This window comes from Culex pipiens, chromosome 3 (assembly GCF_016801865.2).
Source record: "Culex pipiens pallens isolate TS chromosome 3, TS_CPP_V2, whole genome shotgun sequence".
Taxonomy (NCBI): Eukaryota; Metazoa; Arthropoda; class Insecta; order Diptera; family Culicidae; genus Culex; species Culex pipiens.
Window position 1 is genome coordinate 117,031,246 of NC_068939.1, and position 16,339 is coordinate 117,047,584.

Sequence of the window (16,339 nt, forward strand, 5' to 3'; positions counted from 1 at the left end):
CTGTCAAAATGGCCATTTTCATCACCAGTATCAAAAACTATGAATTTTGATACCCATATTGCCCCAAGTCGTATGGTTCGATAAATGTCCCCCCGGTAGAACCTTCCCTCAGGGCCATGGCCACTCCGGGTGTGGCCAATCCTGTCAAAATGGCCATTTTCATCACCAGTATCAAAAATCATGAATTTTGATACCCATATTGCCCCAAGTCGTATGGTTCGATAAATGTCCCCCCGGTAGAACCTTCCCTCAGGGCCATGGCCACTCCGGGTGTGGCCAATCCTGTCAAAATGGCCATTTTCATCACCAGTATCAAAAACTATGAATTTTGATACCCATATTGTCCCAAGTCGTATGGTTCGATAAATGTCCTCCGGTAGAACCTTCCCTCAGGGCCATGGCCACTCCGGGTGTGGCCAATCCTGTCAAAATGGCCATTTTCATCACCAGTATCAAAAATCATGAATTTTGATACCCATATTGCCCCAAGTCGTATGGTTCGATAAATGTCCCCCCGGTAGAACCTTCCCTCAGGGCCATGGCCACTCCGGGTGTGGCCAATCCTGTCAAAATGGCCATTTTCATCACCAGTATCAAAAACTATGAATTTTGATACCCATATTGTCCCAAGTCGTATGGTTCGATAAATGTCCTCCGGTAGAACCTTCCCTCAGGGCCATGGCCACTCCGGGTGTGGCCAATCCTGTCAAAATGGCCATTTTCATCACCAGTATCAAAAACTATGAATTTTGATACCCATATTGTCCCAAGTCGTATGGTTCGATAAATGTCCTCCGGTAGAACCTTCCCTCAGGGCCATGGCCACTCCGGGTGTGGCCAATCCTGTCAAAATGGCCATTTTCATCACCAGTATCAAAAATCATGAATTTTGATACCCATATTGTCCCAAGTCGTATGGTTCGATAAATGTCCCCCCGGTAGAACCTTCCCTCAGGGCCATGGCCACTCCGGGTGTGGCCAATCCTGTCAAAATGGCCATTTTCATCACCAGTATCAAAAATCATGAATTTTGATACCCATATTGCCCCAAGTCGTATGGTTCGATAAATGTCCCCCCGGTAGAACCTTCCCTCAGGGCCATGGCCACTCCGGGTGTGGCCAATCCTGTCAAAATGGCCATTTTCATCACCAGTATCAAAAACTATGAATTTTGATACCCATATTGTCCCAAGTCGTATGGTTCGATAAATGTCCTCCGGTAGAACCTTCCCTCAGGGCCATGGCCACTCCGGGTGTGGCCAATCCTGTCAAAATGGCCATTTTCATCACCAGTATCAAAAATCATGAATTTTGATACCCATATTGTCCCAAGTCGTATGGTTCGATAAATGTCCCCCCGGTAGAACCTTCCCTCAGGGCCATGGCCACTCCGGGTGTGGCCAATCCTGTCAAAATGGCCATTTTCATCACCAGTATCAAAAATCATGAATTTTGATACCCATATTGCCCCAAGTCGTATGGTTCGATAAATGTCCCCCCGGTAGAACCTTCCCTCAGAGCCATGGCCACTCCGGGTGTGGCCAATATCCTACCAGTTTGGTCCCAACCCCATGCCTGAAATCATTCTGGTTTTCGAGTGTCCGATCTATCAATATTCGTTTGAACAGAATTCCTCCCTAGTTGGTGCACAACCTGTGTCTTTCAATGTGTGTATGTGTGTGTGAGCAATAAAATTACCATCGTCGATCCGTCTCTGACGGATTTTCGGTTAAAACTAAAATTGTTCAGAAGCTATCTGTTAGCTTATATAGTCCGCATGAAATGTGGCAACATGGTGCAAATTTTGCCTCGTCTCCTGCTTTCTTGGAACTGTCACGCGAGAATGTTGCACCATTGTTGCCACACTTCATTCGTTGCTGACCTTTTCCGCAGTACCAAGCATGCAACATTTTCGTAACGCGCGACATTTTTCGTTTTTCTGGATTGACACCTCACCAGAATAGAGCCCTTAGGACAAAGTTCTTTGTCAAAAATGATTGATGACACAAGTACGTCATAATAATTTAAAAAAATAATAGTTAAATAACAAGCCATGGTATTAGCATTCTAATAAAAAAAAGCGTTTTGAAGTGCACCTGCCCAGTTGTTTCGCAATTATGAGTTTTCAAAAAAGGGAATTATCAAAGAAATTTTGTTTCGGCAAAGAAAAAAACTTTTTGCATGACTGTAAAATAGAATTTCACAAAAATTGTAGATATTTTTGATCGATCCCAGACATGCTAAATATAATTTTAAACGCAGCACAATGCATTTCAAATTGTTTCCAGTTGATCAGACTTCTATTTCCATCAAAATTTTGAAGATTTTTGAAAAAAATATTTTTTGTGCCCCATGTTGCCCCGGTTCGATTTGCAAGGGCCTTATTTATTTTAAATGATTGAATAATAAAAAACATCCTTGATAAAGTAGCATGCAGGAAAAAAAAGTTAAGCTATGAATAGGGTCTTCAAATTCAATTGAAGTAGAGAAAAATATCAAGAAATCAGTTCTTTTCATCTAAACCATTATGGGCGAGATTACAAAAAAAAAAAAAAAAAAAAAAACATGGTTTATTTAATATAAGATCGAACACATTCGTAAAATATTGTTTGGATTTTGTATTCAATAAAATCTCGAGTTTTTTTTGAAAAGGTCCTATAAACAAAATTTTCACTTTTTGCTTTTTGGGTGTTTTTGAATACCCCTGACTCAAGGCGGTTTTAAAAACACCCAAAAAGCAAAAATTGAAAATTTTGTTTATAGGACCTTTTCAAAAAAAACTCTAGAAATGTACTTTTTCTGCTTTATTAATCGAAAATGCGTAACCTTCTTCACCCGAACCCAGTCTCTACACAGCAAAAAATTTCTGTGTAAAATCGCATGCAAAAGCATGCACATCACCTTTGTGAGAAAAAGCGTGTAATATTGTATGAGAAAACGTGTACACAAAAAGCATGTACCGAAGAAATAACATCAGGTCTGCTCACCCCAAAAATAACATCAATCCGGCGAGAGTCATATTTAGATTACCAAGTCCGCGCCCCAACCCACTCGGCTATCTCGCCGCTATGAAAATAGACGGATCAATAGGGGGATGGCGTCGCTATTTTTAGAACACGTTTTCCACTTTTTCTGCATCGAAACCGACTACTTTATCGACTTCATTTTGCTGGGCGAGATAGGACGCCGTCTATTTTTAGACTATGACTCAGCACTTTTCCACTCTTGCACTTAAAAAAGCAGATGGCAGCTCGATGTAACGCCACGTCCCTATGCCAATGTAACAGGAGGTTTTCCGTACGTTGCATACTGTGTTAACTGTATCCAACTATTTACATAGCGGCGAAATAGCCGAGTGAGTTGGGGCGCGGACTTGGTAATCTAAATTTGACTCTCGCCGGATTGATATTATTTTTGGGGTGAGCAGACCTGATGTTTTTTCTTCGGTACATGCTTTTTGTGTACACGTTTTCTCATACAATATTACACGCTTTTTCTCACAAAGGTGATGTGCATGCTTTTGCATGCGATTTTACCATCGGATTTTTTGCTGTGTAGGCGGGCTTCGACATAAAAAATCGAAAAAAAAACATTTTCAACTAATTTTTGATCATTGAAATGCGTTGATTAGACGAACATTTTCAATTAAAGAAAATTTTAGAGTTGGAACCCAGAAAAATTCGTGGTTAACTCGACATCGAATGTCTAGCGTCGATCAAACCGATCAGATTTGACATTTGTAAACATTCCGTTAGAGTGAAAGAAACGGTATGCTTTTCGCCATTCGAAAATGTTTTCCTCTCTATTTTGACAGTTGCAGTAAAAGTGTTGTCAGTCAGCAGGCAAGTTCGACAAATTTAAGTAAGTATATTATTTTCACACTTATCCTATTTCTGATCACCAAATTGTCCAATTTGCGCTTTAAAATTCTACAGAATCGAATAAGAAGAAGAAGCACCATGTCAGTGGCCGCGGCAACACTCAGTAAGAGGAGGAAACCAAAGGCACAGATTCCAGCTCCAGATTGCCTGGTTGACCATCAATATTTTCGGCAAGAACACCGATCCAGGGTAAGAAAAATGATTGTGTTGTAAACAAGTTATGGAATAAACCCAAATGTAAATCAAAACACTTTGCTTTTATTTATAAAAAAAATAGACAACAACTCAAAATAAACCAGGGCGACAAGGGCTAGACATCTCATACAACCATGTAGTACGATGTCGGACTACTGTAGGACGTACTTCATTTTGACAGTTCGAAGCTCGACTGTCTAACGAAACTGTCTCAAAACAGCGTGATAGTGGTCCTACGATAGAGCGATGGTATGATCACCATCTGACTGCGTCGAACAAGATGGTAGTCCTACAGTCTGTCCTATGCAGGTCTACATTTTTCACTGAGAAAATGAACTGGGTGTTTTTGGGAGTGACAGCAGTTGGTTTTTCACTCAGCACGGGGCCATACTTTATACTTCATTGTATTTTTTAATCAACCAAAAATTTAATTCTCTAATTTTTAACGTGATATTCATTGAAATTGTTTTCTGAGTGTTGCCGCGGCCACTGACATGGTGCTTCTTCTTCTTATTCGATTCTGTAGAATTTCAAAGCGCAAATTGGACAATTTGGTGATCAGAAATAGGATAAGTGTGAAAATAATATACTTACTTAAATTTGTCGAACTTGCTTGCTGACTGAGAACACTTTTACTGCAGCTGTCAAAATAGAGAGGAAAACATTTTCGAATGGCGATAAGCATGCCATCTCTTTCACTCTAACGGAATGTTAACAAACGTCAAATCTGATCGGTTTGATCGACGCTAGACATTCGATGTTGAGTTAACCACGAATTTTTCTGGGTTGTATCATTCTGTTGGCTCAATGACAGGCTTAGTTTTAGCAAATGTCCATCAGATAACTTGTCGCAATAATGAACTTGTGCGATTTATTTACGGGGAAGGAAGTTAAAATCACTAACACAACCAAAAACTATGAGGAAAACGAACCACCATCCCGCTTTGAGTGTGCAAGTTTTGCTTTCGTTAGAAAACCCTATTAAAATTGAAAATTGCTATTTGGTTATAAAACATCACGTCGCTGTCGTGCTAACTTGTCAAACGTGCATTTTGTGCCAAATTGAGATAAGAACGCCATTTTGTGCAGCTTACGTCTCCTTTGACTTTAACAGCTCCCCAAAATTCGGTTTTAATCCTGAGATACTCAACATAAACAAAAATAATACCCGCAAAACTCACTTTTCACTTTTCATACACAGAAAAAAAAATCATGGTAATATTACATCTGGGAAGGGGTACATTTTTTATGACAGAAAAAATGTGTAATTTTACCTCTGAAAATGTGTCATTTTACCACTATTCTGGAGTAATGTGGCTTTTTCAGTCTAAATTGAGGTAAAATTACATCATAAAAGAAGTAATATTCAACCTACCAAAATTACACCTTCCAAATTTACACATTTTTTTACTGTGTATGAAGAAGTTTCAATCGTGCTATCTTGACACAGCCTGAAAATTGATGTTAGTGCGATAATTGGCCAAAGGGATTTCAGGCCAGAACGCGTTCGACACACGTACAAGTCCGACTTCTGTAAACGTTTGTAATTATAACTCGGGACTCCTGCAACCAAGTTCAAACAAACTTCAGGACAATGCATGGAATGGTCAATCAAACAAAACGTGTTTGATATTGTTTGCAAGGTCAAACATTAAAACAGCTAAATTCAACAAAAAGAAGTCTTAAGGAACCAACCTTTTAGGTGTCAAAAATAATCTATTTGAAGGACTTTAATTTGCACCAAACTAATGCAAAGTTCTCGGAAAAAGGTCCAACGACCCAAAAGTCTCCAATTACAGCTACCTTCTTGAAAGACACATTACAGACCAATTCCCAACACGTGTGCTCTCACGTTTCACATATACGTATGAATACAACGAAAGAGCCGCCGCGGGAGCAAACATCTGCCCCAACCCAACCCACAACTACACACACACACACTACTACACCAGAGGATACTCACCTCTGCCCTCAGCTTGCGTATTTCGGATGCGAGCTCTTCGCACTGCTGAGTGTACTGCCATTTGGCGGTCTTCTCACTTTCGACGACCTGCAGCAAGTGGACGTGCTTCTGCTCCAGTTCCTCCTTTTGCAGCAAGAGCTTGTTGAAGCTGTTTGTTGAAGTGGACCGGGGGGGAGAACCAGCACCCGCACGGGGTTGGAAAAAGGGAAGACAGAAAAAATGAGAGGATAATTTACGGACACTATCCAGCACATGTGTTGTCGTACATCATGCATATATACTTAAAAGAAGAACAAGAAGATGAAGTACTCTTCTTGAGCGATTCGTTAGTGATGTTTAGAAAATTGGGTTAAGCACACGGAAAGGTCCAATTGTTGAGGGTTTTACACAAAATCATGGAATGTAAAAATGTTTATCTCATACCTTGCCTCTCGAATGGCGATGATCCAGGCGGAACATTCTGATTCGGTGGAAGCCCGCAGTTCGTATTGGCGTTGGTTTTCTCGACGGTAGCAGATGGTAAAGCAGTGCTGAATGAGAATGAATGTTTAAACATTTTATTAACATTGTTAGAGCAAAACATAACCTGAAGCCATCCACGTTGTTCATGGCAGGTCAATCTGATTTCTGGAAATCACACACTACGATAAGTATGAAAAAAATATTTCTGCTGAAGCCAATAAAAATGCTTCAACCCCACGACAAATCAACAAAAAACAATATTTTCGAATGATATCATATTTATTTTCAACATATCATTAAACAAATAAGTGATTAAATATATGATTCAATACTTTCTTTCACCTTCTATGACCTTAATCAATCCTAGACAAATTTAATCGTAAAATGGTAATAAATCGTAAATAAATTTTATCAAAACCCAACGGAAAAAAAAGCATAGCAATTCTCAGAATTTCACAAATAGACTTTTCATAACATTTTTATATTTGTATTAAACTTTGTTCATCGATTCGTTATGGCCAAATAAGCCATTTTGCATCATAAGTTATTTCATACAAGTCTTCATACAAAATTGGGGGCTGTTCATAGAAAAATGCTGTAACAACGGCCATAATCAACGACGACCAACTTTTTCAAAAAAAAATTTTTTTTTGCCAACTTTTCAGAAATTTCCAGAGTGGGCAAAAAATCTTTGACCGTGTTATGAATTTTTGAATCAATACTGATTTTTTCAAAAAATCGAAATATTGGTCGCAAACATGTTTCAACTTCATTTTTCGGTGTAAAATCTAATTTGCAATCAAAAAGTACTGTAGTGAAATTTTGATAAAATGCACCGTTTTCAAGTTAAAGCCATTTGTAGGTAACTTTTTTGAAAATAGTCGAAGTTTTTCATTTTTTAAGATTAGTACACATGTTTTCCCACTTCTGAAAAAAATATGTTTGTAAAGCTGAGAAAATTCTCTATATTTTGTTCTATGAAACTTTGTTGGTACGACCCTTAGTTGCTGAGATATTGCCATGCAAAAGTTTTAAAAACAGGAAAATTGATGTTTTCTAAGTCTCACCCAAAAAACCCACCATTTTCTAATGTCGATATCTCAGCAACTTATAGTCAGATTTTCAATGTTAAAATATGAAACATTCGTGAAATTTTGCGATCTTTTCGAAAAAAATATTTTCAGATTTTTTAAACCAAAGCTAACATTTTATTCAAATTCAAATTCGGTTTTATTGGTGAATAATCAGATACAATAAGTTCTTTTGAGGTACAAAACAGAGTTTTGGAGTTCCTTTCAGCTGTGTGTTACATCATAATCCATTTTGGAACAGTTATTGCTTGTAAATAAAGGTGTTGCCAAGAGTAAGAAAAATTAAGAAAAAAAAAACTTACTAAACTTGCTAGGAAAAGGGGATAGAAATAGAGAAAGCTTAAAACTAGATAACAGTTTTTTATCCTTTATAGATGTGCTTAATCATTAATTCCCCGAGGGCTAGAAATTGCTCCGCCTTGTTACGGCAGCTCTGAAACCACGTCATCATCTCCCCCGCGAGAGCAAAGAACTCCGGCAGGGTAAAGAGATCTTCCCCGGTAACTTCTTGCTGGGCCGCATTGCCGCTACCGGCAGCGACCACGCTGGCGAACGATCGCCCCCAGCCAGGAGGGAACGCTGAATTGTCCGCTGGAACCGTTCGCTGGCCAGCTGCAGGAACGGCTGCACTCGTACTTCGCTGAAGAGGGTGGGACGCTGCAGCTTTCTTCTTCCTCTTTTCCTGCTCCTCGAGGTAGGACTTGCGCGCGACGCATCCGCGGTAATTACCGGTATGGTTACCGCCGCAGTTCGCGCACTTTACGCGCGGCTTGGTTTGTTCTGCGTTTTCCCCCAAGTCCGCCTTTCGTGGCAGTGCGCACACCTCCGAGAGGTGTGACTCACCGCACTTCACGCAGCGGGGCCGGAGGTTGCAGTTCCGCGAGCCGTGGCCGAATTTCTGGCACCGGTGACATTGCGCTGCGTCCGTCGGATTTTTTGAGTAAAACCGCCAGTTTACCCAAAAACCGTCCAACGCCTTAGTCCGCCGCAGGTCTTGAAGTTTGACGGTGCCGCGATCGAAGTACAACAGGTACAGTGTGTGTGTACCTGTGACGGTTGTCTTCCGCGAGAGGACTTTTATGTCTCGCGGCGTTATTCCGACACCCGAGAGGTGCTCCTTGAGGACGGAGGTCGGGCGGTCTTGGTACCCCTGCAAGACGATCTTAACAGCGGTCTTCTACACGGGGTCGAATGTGTAGAAATTGAAGTTTTTACGCTTCAATTTCTCCACAACCAGGTCAAAGTTCTTTTGGTCAAATGTGAACACTTGCACTGACGATTTACCTATTTTGAGGCAGTACACGAGGCCTTCCAGCTGCTCGTCAACATCGTCCGCCAACGTGTCCAAAACGAAAATTGGTGGTGGTCGTCGTTCCTTTGGAGTAATGACTTTTTTTGGCGAAATCACTTTCTTCCGTGCACGACCATCGTCGTCGTCGTCGGTAGTGCTACCGTCGGTGTTGTTGTTGTTGCTTTCTCGTCACTCAGTCTCGCGAACTTGTTACTGGTCGGAATGTTGGCGGATGTTGAAGCGCCATCGGTCGACGGATTGCCGGAAGTAGCTGAACGGAGCCTAATAGGGCTGCGATCCTGGACGCGGTAATTAGCGTGTAATAATTTCGGGTCGAATCCTTTGGCGCACACACTCCCCGGCGCGATGGCGGACGACGCGGCGTTGGTTTGTTTACCTTTTTGCACACGGCCGGTAGACGAACTTCGCGGGTTTTTCGAGGCCGCACTCAACTGCCACGGCCACGGCAGGCCCTTGGCATGCTGTTGGAGCAAACTCGCGGCTAATCACGGTAAATTACGGCGAAAAATTTCGAAAAAACGATGGAGCACTGAGCACTTGACTGCTGCTTGCACTCGTGCGTACATGGAGGTGAGCTAACATTTTAAAAGGGCGTAATATTGAATGTTTGACACCAAATTTCTATCTCATGACCGTTTCAGGTAGCAAATGATTGAAAAACACCTCTTTTTTCGCATGTTGAAAAATGGAAGGGGTCGTACCGTCCCTCCGTCACGAGATATCAAAAAACGGACCTCGGATTCGTGATCAGGGACCAAAACTACCCCTTAGGACAAAGTTTCACGCAAATCGAAGAGGGAACGGGGCAAAATCGTATATTGCGAATTGTACTTTAAGTTATAACTACACAGAAAAAAATTGTGTAAATTTGGAAGCTTTAATTTTGGAAGGTTGAATATTACCTCTTGTATGATGTAATTTTACCTCAATTTAGACTGAAAAAGTGACATTACACCAGAAAAGTGGTAAAATTACACATTTCCAGAGGTAAAATTACACCTTTTTTCTGACACAAAAGATGTACCCCTTCCCAGATGTAATATTACCATGATTTTTTTTTTCTGTGTAGTCAACTGCCCATGATTGAGAATTATGCTATTATACCAAATAAGATATTCCGAAGAAATACGCGTTTTTTGTGTTTTTCACCAAAATTTCACCACGGCAATTTCAAAGGGGAATGGGATACTAGTCGTTTGGTTTTTCGCAACGGCAGCCGAAACTAAGCACTAGTTTAGTGAAATTCAAGTTTTGGAAGATGCCGTAATACATTCTTGTCAAAACAATCTCGATTTTGCTAAAGTGGATAAAAGCCGTTTCTTCAATGATGGGCAGTCCAATAAAGAAAACGGGGATTTTTTTCATAGCACCTATTTTTCTGAAAAGACCTATCATTATTTTAGTGAAATTTGCCGAAGATCATCACAATTTCTTCTCAAGATACACCCAGAACTGGGCATCGGCATACGAGAGGATAAAGAGCACGATTCGGTAGTAAAATGGTACTGTGTGCGGACGGAGAGGATAAATCCCGAAATTACCTAGAGTACTTTACTCATGGGTTCATCTTCAAAATAAGTTCATCTATCAAAAAAAAAGTACTGGTACCGAAACTCGAACCCAAGACTTTCAGCATATTGAACCATGCCCTTGCCGTATCGGCCACCATGGTACGGTGACTGAGTGGCGGTCATTTGTCCATATAAGCCACTCAATAGGATGAACAGTTCCAATGAACGAATGAACACGCGAGAGGACTCTTTCGAATACTCACATGTCAATTTATATTACCAGCCCGCAAAATTTCGTGGAGACTTGTACGGGGAAAACAATCACGCAAAATTGCTTTTTTGACACATCGAATACATGGATAAAGTTTCATCCTAATGAAAATTACAAATTTGAAAATCTCGAAACAATTTGTAAAACTTACGAGAATTTTTCAATTGACTTATTTGGGTTAGTTTTTTTTTATCAAATGCAACAAAGTTTAAAATATGAGCAGTTCAAAGTTTTTATTCAAGCGCTTAACTAGGAAAAAGGGCAAATTATCATGAATGGAACCCCCCAACGTAAATTATTTTTAAAAGTAAAGGTAAAAACATTTTTTTATTTCATGTTCCGATACAAAATAAAATATGCAAGCAATAATCAATCCCTCACGATTCATACTCAAGGATTTGAACACACATTTTTGTTAGTTTCTTGTAAGTGAATATTTCATGACTTTTAAAGAGCAATTGGAAGATTCCCTCCCAATAATTGCTGCTGTGGTAGCAACGAGTATCCCATTTCTCAGAAGTTGACATTCTCATTGATTGAAAGTTTGCGACATTCAACACTTCTTGCGTAACTTCAGCATTATCCTGGCTTCTTTTTTCCTTTCCTATAAAAACTCCATTTAAAAAACTCAGCAACTCAAACTTCAAACGGTTTCCAATTTCAAAGAACTTGAAGCCAATTGCTTTATTGATGCAGTTCAATTGCAATCATGCGGAATGGTTGTGCAACAGCAAAACCAAGTAAAATTTATTGCTCTATTGAAAGAGATTTCCAGTTTCCAGGAAAATCTGGATTGGAAAATTTCCACTCAAGCGTTTGATCTAATGTATCATAAATTTCACCGCTCTGATTCATGGTTCCACGAAAATCGCCCTCACCTGTAGCTTCTCCTCCTTGATGGCCTTGGAGCCCTGTCCGCCGCCACTGCTGATCGGCGGACCGGACAACGAGGGGGCTGAAACAAGCCGTTCGCAGTAGCATCCTTCCAGAAAGATCAGCCCGGACGGCCGGCTGGACTGTTCCGACTCGTAGTAGAACAGCAAGTTCTGTGAAGGGGGGGAACAACATCGATTCATTAAAGGAAATTTCCATTTGCATTTTAAATTGACCGTTTTTTTTTTCTCGCTGGCCAGGGTCAACCCTGATGGCACAGGAAATGAAGCATTTTTCAGCACGGGAAATGCATAATTAACCTGGACCCCCGTGTTACGGCGTGTGTGTGCAGTCGTTACTGACCTTCCCGAATGGGGAAAACTCACCTGGTACAGGACGAACCACCGCATCTGCCATTTGTTGTTGTCCGCTGTTCGTTTGTGCAAGTAGCCATGCTGAAAAATTAAACGGAAAACGGAATGCAAATTAGTGCGAATTAAATTTTGCAATATTTACTGCCTCAATTGGGTGGAATTTTAATACGCGTTCGTAGAAGCCTAATTACGCCACTAACAAGCTTAATCATTTTGGAATTAATTTTTGTAAACCAAATTACCCAACTCCAGCGTAAATCTTATTAATAGCAATCTAATCAATTGCCTTTCAGCCGTTTGGATTGTGTGGCAACTTTGTGGCCAAATTAATAATGACGCGATCCATCATTACGGCATGCCCCAGAGGTTTCCAAGAAGAATAAAATATCCAATTAACGAAAACAGCAGGATCGAAGGCATAATCGGATAGCGTTTCGAAACGTGGACGCTCGTTGCATTGCTGGAGGGGTTGAAAATACTCCGGAATACAAAAGAGAAAATCTAGAGTTTTTTTTTTTTTTTTTTTTTTTTTTAAAGGTTCTATAAACTTATGTCTTTCATATGTTTATAGGACCTATTAAAAAAAAACTCTAAAAATTGTTCAAATGCATAGTGGCCATAAAATAGTGTAAAAATTTAACTTTCAGAAAAGTAGATCCTGAATTTCCTAGGAAGAGTTGCTGGAAATCTTGCTGCTTTTTTTTTCAAATGGGACATTTATACGAACATGTCCAGTTAACTCGTGTGCAAGTCAATTTGGGTTATTCTCTGCCAACTCAAAAAAGTTGGTCGGATAACAAATTCAAGGCCAAGTTTCAAACTTTCATGACGGTGAGATTGCATAACCCCTTCATTTTGTTTTTTTTCTGATGATTTCTTGCTTGAAACTCTTGCAATTCTCTAGAAATTCGCGAATCGACTATTCATTGTATTTATCTATTTGTATGAAGCTTTGTTGATCAATTCTTTAAGTCCAAATAAGCAATTTTGAATCATTAATTTCTTCATTTACTTATTTTTGAATAACTTTCGCAATTTTTCGATTTTGACATTCAATTATTCAGCCATATATATAGTCATCTCATGTTTTATAAAAATAGTGTCCATCCTTATCCACCTATGAAAAAAATAAATATTCTAAAGCTGAGAAAATCATAACACATTACCTTTTTGGACATTGTTGTTCAGACCTTTGGTTGATGAGAATGGAAATTACCAAAAATAAGTATTTCTAATTCTGTCCAATTGGATCTCAATTACAATCGATGATATCTTGGAAACCATTGGAGCGCTTTGACAAAATTTACAAATGTTTTTTGTGCATTCTAAATTCTTTCCAAGCACCACTTTTCAACAAAAAAAACATAGCTTGGCCAAAAACAAACCGTCCATAACCTCCTGTTCCTGTTGCTCAAAAGTTGTCACATTTTATCTAAAAAATCAAATTATTCGCTCTACAGCATTGCCTTGGCGTTCTCGATTGCGAGATTCCTTCTCGAAACTAGGTGTCCGAAGGCTTGATTGTTGAGGCAATTGCAAACCTCTTTTTACACCTTAGCTTCCATCTACCCCGGGATTCGAACTGCCGACCTTTGGATTGTTAGTCCAACTGCCTACCAGCGACTCCACCGAGACAGGACCCAGGGAGACGACTCCTACACCTGGACTGAGCTAACGACCTAACCTTTAGGTTAGTCCGGGACCAACATTTACTTCCCTTCCGACGGAAGGCGTGATCAGACAAATCTCGTCTCGAAAAATGCCACCGGGACCGTCTGGGATCGAACCCAAGCCGACTGGGTGAGAGGCAATCACGCTTACCCCTACACCACGGTCCCTTTATCTACTTAAACACATAAAAAATAACACGGAAAAAAAATTAGTTCCCAAAATCGTGAACAAGCGTTGATGAAATTGTCCGATTCTTCGATTCAACTATATCAGTCTAAGTCCAACTCAAGCTACCATTTAGCATTTTGCTTGCCGATCCTAAGAACAAGGGATCGTACCCAGTCTTGAGCTTCATGGTTTTCATTCATTAAAAAATCATAGAGTCCAGAACTTTCTCGTTGGGAGCAGATCGTTTATAAAGCGAACATCGTAGCCATCCTGCCACGACCGCTCCTGACCTGCCTCTTATATAGAATTTCCAATGTTTTATAAACTTTAACACTAAGTTATTATTAAACTTTATATTCAATCTAAATTCCAAATTAAGGATGACTGTTTGGGGTTGGGACACTCGAGTAATAGTGATTTATCAACAAACAGCTTCCCCAAGTAACAATTTAAGTTTTGTTATAGTTTTGAAGAGATTATGCAGAGTTCTTGAGAAAATGTATGCGAGATGCCTTTTAGTCCTAGATGCTGACTTAAATCAACAATAAAGCTAAAATGGACCCTTTTAGGAGGTTACGCAGAGAAAAAGCAAAAAGTGTCATAAGATAATATAGTTTTATTGTGTACTTTATAAAAACCTTGAAGATCTCAACAAAGCTCAAATGAAACTATCCAGTTTGGAAAATGGTTTTATTGTAGCCTGGAAGATTTTTTGAATGTTATTATAGAGCAAAGAGCATTTGTTACTTGACGCTTCTAGAAAACCAAAAGCCTGTATTAAATCACATGAATTCAACAGTGCAATGTACCATAAATGACGTGCCACAAAAATCACTGAGCATTTTGTTGAGATACCTAGAAAAAAGAGGGAGGGCATATGAAAATTATTTTAAAAAGTTAGAATTTTCATCAAATAATTGCATTTTTCGCCAGTCATTTCCATATGGCTATGTTTTGGCCAACTTGATTCTAATGGCAATATGGTGAAATTAATTAAATATTCATGCTCTAGTAAAAACCTATGTTAAAGACATTCCTACTCTATATATCAAGTTGCGTCTTTCAATTACGAACATTTTGATACCCAAACATCTATAGGTCATCGCTGAAATTTTAAAGTTATCGCAGTTTTAGTGAAAAAAGTTGATTTTTGCCGATTTCGTCATTTTCCCGTTATTGCGCGTGGCGCGTCGAAAAACTCAGTTTTTATTTTCAAAAAATCATATCTTCGAAACGTACGGTTTGACATCGCCAATTTTTTGATAAGTTATGTGAAATTTTCCGAGGAATCCGATAAAAATATTTTGAGACATAGGCTCTTTGGTCCAGACCCGAATAAAAAATTACCATTTGATTACCATATTGGATCATACAATGACACTTTGAGAAATGGTAACTATTTGTGAAATCGTTTTTCAATTTCCCAAAATTAAAATTTAACTATATTAAACTATTTGTGAACTGTTTGATTTAAGGTTACTTTTTGCCAAATAGTACTTAAACCATTTATTTACCATACAACAAACAGTTTTTTGACGAAAATAGTACTGAGTTTTTTAAGGTTACCATTGCTAACCACCCTTATGCCAGATGGTTAAACCATTTGTGAGATAGTAAAAATTCATGCCAACCATATAAATACCATTTCTAAAATAGTAGTCAAACATTTTTGGAAATGGTAGTAACAATATAGTTTAAAGTTCAATTACCATATGAAAAAAAGTTTTTATATGGTACTTTTTTATGCGGGGACACGGTCAAAACGCTATTTTAAGTTTCATGCGACTTTTTCAAATGGTAAGCTAGATTCTAGAAACTTCTTACTAATTTTTCCAAATAGCCAAACTCATCACCTTTCTTTTGCGTCTAAGACAGCTAAAATCGGATGAAATGGCGCGGAGATATGATTTTTCGAAAAAAGTGATTTTTGCGAAAAATGACAAAAAATGCCATTTTTCGAACCACCCTAGCAAGATGTAGGTCACCCTAATGGCCAAACAAAAAAATACGGGTCTAATTATTTTGGCCGAGGAACCCCCAGAAAAATTTTGAGCCCGATTGGAGAACTTTTTTTTCGGTTTAGGCTCTTTTCAAATGGAATTGCTGTATATATATATATACAGCAATTCCCCACGAAAACAGCATGGAAAAAAACAAAAGTGCTCGGATCGGGCTCAAAATTTTTCTGGGGGTTCCCTGGCCGAAATAATTAGACCCGTATTTTTTTGTTTGGCCATTAGGGTGACCTACGCCGTGTTAGGGTGGTCTGAAAAAGGGCAATTTTCGTCGATTTACGCAAAAACCACTTTTTTCGAAAAATCATAACTCCTCGCCATTTCAACCGATTTCAATTGTCTTATACGCAAATGAAAGGTGATAAGTTGGCCTTTAAAAGAAAAATAGAAAGAAGTTTTAAAAATCTAGCCTAACATATGAAAAGGGCGTATGAAACTTTAAAATGCCGTTTTGACGGTGTCTGGACCAAAGAGCCTATGTCTGGAAATATTTTTATCGGATTCCCCGGACATTTTTTCATAATATACTAAAAAATGGGAGGAGTTCATTAA

The 16,339-nt window shown here is 39.2% G+C and overlaps 1 protein-coding gene across 8 annotated transcripts in view; it reads right to left on the reverse strand.

The window, feature by feature from the left end:
• The window catches only part of LOC120425707 (ras-specific guanine nucleotide-releasing factor 2-like), a 420,283-nt gene that overhangs the window by 334,512 nt on the left and 69,432 nt on the right, over positions 1 to 16,339 (reverse strand). For all 8 annotated transcript variants that reach the window (XM_052709837.1, XM_052709833.1, XM_052709838.1 and 5 more), the window contains 4 exons: positions 11,946 to 12,014; positions 11,565 to 11,732; positions 6,463 to 6,569; positions 6,040 to 6,187 (listed from right to left, as the gene is read on the reverse strand). In XM_052709837.1, coding sequence (XP_052565797.1) covers positions 6,040 to 6,187; positions 6,463 to 6,569; positions 11,565 to 11,732; positions 11,946 to 12,014 — 492 coding nt within the window. The remainder of the gene's footprint in view (positions 1 to 6,039; positions 6,188 to 6,462; positions 6,570 to 11,564; positions 11,733 to 11,945; positions 12,015 to 16,339) is intronic.